Below are 6,016 nucleotides of genomic sequence, written 5' to 3'. Positions count from 1 at the left end.
TAGATGATTAGATCCATGAGAAAAGAAGCAGCCAATGAAAAAAAAGACTAAAATACCCTAATCATTGACTTGAAGAAAAACCATAAGAAGCAAGGCCAGGTGGGTGCACAAAATTATAAATAAGCCACCGCCATGAATATAACCATAATTTCATTTTGTATTCTTATAATATAAAAAAGTATGTAACCCCACATTTTAGCCAACAATTCTCAATTACAAATCTATTATGATCTTTATTGGGTCCCAAAAATCCCTCATCCAAATAGCAAGGAGACAGCCTCTTCTGGTGCACAAAAGATGTAACATGACATTTCATTTCATTTCTCACTAAACAAATTGCACTACAATACAACAGTACAATACTTGAATACGTCGTGATTACGTAAAATTACTAATTTGCCCCTTAAAGCGTAACCCTCAGGAACGCTCGAAATTCATTTTTAGCCGAGGTTTTTTTTTGTCTTTTAACCGTTCGGCCGAGTGCAAATAAGGTACATGATCAAAATATACTAATCACAAAAGCAACATACATAATTATATATTACAGACAAACTCATGACAGTAACCAAGTAAACCACTAAGAGAACACTTTAAGACAAGGGCTTATGAAAAGCATGGGGCCTAATCAATTCAGGCTAAGAAAGAAAAGCAAAGAAAAGATAAAAGGGGCCCTCTTTAAAGAAATGAAAGCTCAAGAAAGAATAATAAGAGGTAAAAAAAAAAAAAAAAAAAAAGTGGGGGCCTTTTTTAACTTAATGCGCATGCTGCTAAGAAGCCATATTAGTCTTTCTTCCTTCAAATTTCAGGGTCCCTGCCTTGGGTCATTTTCCAGCACAAACAAGCACTAGTCATCCCCCATGCGTTCTATTCCAAGACTTTTTCGACACCCGAAAAGTATTACTATCATTACTTGTCAACAACGACAATGATCGAGGCCTCATTTCGTGCTATTATGACCACCATCGGATTTGATCTGAGGCCGTAGAGCTCACCTTTGCACCCTCTTGCTATGTGTTTATTACGCAATTATGTACAATCCCAGTAGAAGAAAATAACAGCGTACAAGGACCTACTTACAAGCGGAGTTCCTCACTCTGGCTTTGAGTAGTACGTTATACGGATAACTTGGACTATGACTAAGGACGTTCAATTTAGAGGTTCGTAGGAGCTGGAGCTATCTGGATCTCCTGATGACATGGTCTCAGCATTGTACTTCAAACCTTTTAAATAGCTGATGGCTTCGTCTAGGATCACTAATGGATCCTTGCACGTCAAACCAGGAATTATACCTTCAAGAACTCTCAATGTATCATGGATTTTATCTTTTCTAGGCCTCTTGGTACCAATCGTAGGACACATTCTCTCACTGAGAGCATCGATGAGACCCCCATCATTGACATCCTCGTATGCAGGGCTATGCCGCATTCTATTAAACCCACCATGAAGGGCTTTCTGTCGCTTTGAAGATCTTTCTAAACTAGCCAATTGATTATAAAAATATTTTTCACCCTCTTGGTCCTCCTGCTTCTCACAATCTCTGATCTCTTTGGCCAATGGAGAGTGACCGCTGCTCACTTCATCATCATCCTCACCATCACAATCATCATCGTCCAAGCCATCATCATTATCATCATTGTCATCCTCAGAATAAAGCAAGGCATTAATTTCTTCTGTGTCTTCACGCATTTCACTGATTTCGTCAATAATTTCATTTTCACCTGACTCCTCACATAAAGCAGGTGTCTTAGTCCAGGCTTGTTCGATGATTCTTCCTTGTTTTTCAGCAAGATATTGGTGGCATGCACCAAATGACTCTTCAGCTGGCAGATTCCAAGCAGGACAAGTAGTAGTTAGTGGAGTTTTAAGATTCTCCACCCGAGGACACAGAGAACTAAAGATAAGTCTGGTTTCATTTCCTGACCGATCAAAAATGAGAAACTTCTTCTGTTGAGCAGAAGGTAATTCACACGTTGATGGCTTCTCACCACCACCATCTTTAGCTGGAAACAGAGGATTCTGTTCTCCGTGATATTGATTTTGAGTAAGTGGGGTCTGAGAATGGGGAACCGATTTTTGTATTGAGCCATAATCTTCAATCGTAAGGCCTCTTTCGGGAAATCCAGAATACCCAAATCCATTCAAGTCCAAGTTTGCTGAAACCCTGCAAGGGTTTTTAGAAGCAGGCAAAAACTCGTGTTGCCTGTGCTCAACAGGTGCAATCATGCAGTTTCTGAAAGCAGATGATTCCAAAGGAAAATGTTGCTGACAAAGCCAAGAGCTACTCAGCTCAACCATTAAACTGAAAAAACCCACCTAATGTTGGAAAGGGAGAAATTTCATTAACTATTACACAAACCAGACGAATATTTTTTACGAGAATGAATGGTAATAAGTTTTGATACTAACCAATATTATAGATGCTTCAATATGATATATTCAGCCTCTCCCTCAAGATTATAATATAGAAGAAAAAAATGCGAAATATTGAACAGAAAACAAACAACAGCTAGTGCAAATCCAATCTACGTTACAGGTTTAAGCAAATGACGAAAATATTCAGCCTGCAGGCAACAAAAAATGAATTGCATCATCAGTAGATACTCAAAGCTCATCTTCATTAGCAGAAAGCAATGCATCTGATTGAGTTGAAGGGAAGTAATTGACACATACCTGGCAATCCTGCAAAAGTTGAAAACAAGCTATAACTCTAACTATAATGGTTGCTTTTCCTGCGATCCCATTCTCATGCTTCAATGCCCGAAATCTTGACTGGCTTGCTCCTTGACACACCATAACTACTACTAAATCCTTTCAGATACTACCCTCAAAATGAGCAATAAAAGAGGCCGAAATACTACTGCCACTGCTACAAACAAGGAAGGATGATTTCTAAGGAAATACAAGAGGCCGAATTACTGAAGGAGAATGACACCAAAGGGATATTATAGTGGAATGGTAGTTAAACGCTGACAATGGAAGGAAGACACAAAAATACTACAAGTTCTAAATTAGAACAACTCTATATCTATTCTTAAATCTAGATAATAATGTACCAGAACCAGGGAACGACGGCGACGTGGTTAGATCCCATGGTAAATGACGGAAAATTCAGTTAATGAGTAATTGAAGATTAACGGAAAAAGGGTGACACTTTACAGTATAACCTTACAGTACAAGTTCAAAGAGATAACATAGCGGTGTACATCAATGGAAGAGCAGAACCAACACATGCTGTTTTTTCCCTATCCTGAAGTTTGCGAAATCACAAAACCTAAAGGTACATAAAGATCCTGCACGAAAATGGACAGCAATTTAATAACAATATACGATTTTCTAGATGAAACAGAAACAACAACCAGTATGGATTCTCATAACGAAAGGGGTGAAAGAGCAACAACAACGGCAACAACTACAATCAGTGAATTCCGACATCTAAAGGGGACGAAAGAGCTACAAGCCTACAACGATAACCAGTATAAATTCCGCCATTCGCGGCAAGGCAGCTAAATATGTACACAGCCTAACCTTCAATCAGTAAACACTAAGAAGAAAGGTAATAAAGAATCATGCTATAAGTATAACAAGCCACAAAGTATAATTCATACTCAAATTTTTCAGAACAACAAAAACATACATAAACTATATTCACTGTTAGAATATATGGCAATATATTCTAGTTTGACTTTGTATATAACTATTTTTGGTTAATGTATATCTTCTAGCCTAAGTGGTAGCTAGTCAATACGCAAGATTATCTCATGTAAATTTGCATATTTATACTCTCAAGATAATCAATGAAAGGCGACGATATATTCTAACATTCACATACTATGTCTATGATACTAATTCATGAGGCTAAAAACTTTGAAGCTGCAATTTAAATAATAATTAAATAAATACAAATTTTGAAGCTGCAAATTACATAATTATCAAATAAATAGATAAAAAAAAATATATAAATTAAAAAACTACCAAGTAATCACTTTACTTTCTTCTTTGTACTTGTATGATAATTATACATTTATACAGGAAATAACTTCCGTCATCTTTTCTTTAGTATCATATCAATTACCAAAAACCCTAATCCTCAAAATTCACTAACGACAATTTGAGATCATGGGTACAACCAAAATCATATATTTTTTTCAAACCCATAAAATTTTTAAGAATTAATACACAAAACAAACATGGGTTTTTAAGTATTGGGTAACTTTCTTCATTCTTCAGCTACAATTCACCAAACAAACAATCAATTCTTAATCTCTTTGATCTTACCAAACAAAAAATCATAAAAAAAATCAAAACTTACCAACTAATTTCAGGTGAATGAAAAAGATGGGAAATTGCTGAGTAGTTTGATCAGATGAACCAATTACTGACTGCAAACTGCAAATAAAGGGAGAGAGAAAGAGTTCAGGAGAAATGGTGGGTTAAGAGAGAGAGAAAGAGGGTGAGAATACAACAGTCAAAAGGGGGTGAGAAGGCAGAAGGATGATTTTATAGAGATTTTTTTTTTGTTGATGTTGTTAAAATTAAATTAAATTAAATTAAATTAATCGAAGAAGATAAATTGTGATCTCACTGGATTACCCCCAACCTTTTTGTATGCAGTGTCAAAAGTGTCAACCGCACGGGGGTAATATTTTGCCAAACTCTTCAATGACATGCCATTAAAGATTATACTTACATAATTAGAGGCGTCAAAACCTGACCCGATCAAGCTGATTCGAAATTAATCTAAAAATATTCGATTTAAATTTTAACTTGTATCGACATAATAATTTATTAATGACTTAAGTTTGAAATTAGACCCGACCCGACCTCTTCGAACATCCGAATTGACACTTATATTCGTAATAAAGAACATATAAATTGATATTGATGAAATGACACGCCCTTTTCGTTTCCGAAAGTTCAACTTAGGAGTTAGGACACATAAGGTTACCTAAATTTAATTTATTTATATTTAAAATAAAGTCTAATAACTTTTGTTATATTCAGATAAAATATACGAAATAATAAGTTATTACTCCATAAAAGATAAGTAAAAATGAGATTAATAGAACGATCCCTCATAGGAGGAGTAAAAAATTGGTGGTGTGAAAGTGTGATATACTAATGTTATTATTTTACTAGTCTAAAAAAATTCTACCAAATGTGCATTTTCAACAATTTGAACGAAAAATGAAAGAGGGGAAGTCCCAAAAAAAAAAAAAAAAAAAAAAAAACTAGTAGGTGGTGCCGTAGTGTGCATATTTTTAAGTAAGAATAATAATGGATAAGTTGATGAAGTTGGGTGAGACATCCATGTCAATTTGTCAAACCAGTTTATCAATAAAATGTAAAGTTTGGGAAATTGATTTTTTAAGTCATTATTTTGTGTGATATTGATTTATTCTGGTATAATATACCATCTCTTCACAACTTTATTGATTAGAAGTATGTTTATCATACCACTTAGTTTTTACTAAACTAAAATTATTTTTATTAGTTGACTTGATTTTAATTTTGCTAATTAAATTGAATTTGCCAATAGAGCTGATTGAAATTAATAATCTAGTAGTTTTCTCTTATTTTGTATATAGAGTTTTACAGGTTTTAGTATGATTGATTGAAAATCGTATTTATACGTATCTAACACTTTTTATGGAGGATAATAAGGTTTAAATTTGTAAAATGGTACTCCGTATAATAGTTGCACGGTTGGTTGTAGAGTTCTATACCTTTTATCCCTAGACAATGTCCACCTAAAATTATTCCATAAATCTATAATTGTTAATTTGTTATGCATGGTACTCGTAATATAACAAATAGTACAATACTAAATTTGTGCATGTGTTGTATTTTCACTTGTTTCTTTTTTATGCAATTGTACATGTGCCGACGTGCAGTAGATAATGTTCATCTATGGATGAATGCCAAAGAACTTTATACTGGCCGCTAATTAGGCAGTCATATGTAACATCACACATATCATGTTTTCATATTTTACATTGTTTGTACATAATTTTACAAC

General features: G+C 34.4%; 1 protein-coding gene across 1 annotated transcript; it reads right to left on the bottom strand.

Moving 5' to 3' along the window:
- Nucleotides 1-285: 285 nt before the first annotated feature.
- On the bottom strand, nucleotides 286-4,624 carry LOC110740091 (transcription factor bHLH143-like). Its single transcript, XM_021920588.1, has 4 exons — nucleotides 4,310-4,624; nucleotides 2,671-3,290; nucleotides 2,407-2,561; nucleotides 286-2,313 (listed from the first exon to the last, which is right to left on the bottom strand). Exon 4 carries the CDS (start codon nucleotides 2,293-2,295, stop codon nucleotides 1,147-1,149), a length of 1,149 nt encoding a protein of 382 aa, XP_021776280.1. The 5' UTR covers nucleotides 2,296-2,313; nucleotides 2,407-2,561; nucleotides 2,671-3,290; nucleotides 4,310-4,624; the 3' UTR covers nucleotides 286-1,146.
- Between the last annotated feature and the right edge of the window lie 1,392 nt (nucleotides 4,625-6,016).

This window comes from Chenopodium quinoa, unplaced genomic scaffold, assembly GCF_001683475.1.
Source record: "Chenopodium quinoa cultivar QQ74 unplaced genomic scaffold, ASM168347v1, whole genome shotgun sequence".
In the NCBI taxonomy this organism is placed as follows: Eukaryota; Viridiplantae; Streptophyta; class Magnoliopsida; order Caryophyllales; family Amaranthaceae; genus Chenopodium; species Chenopodium quinoa.
This window is presented reverse-complemented; position numbering and strand designations above follow the sequence as displayed.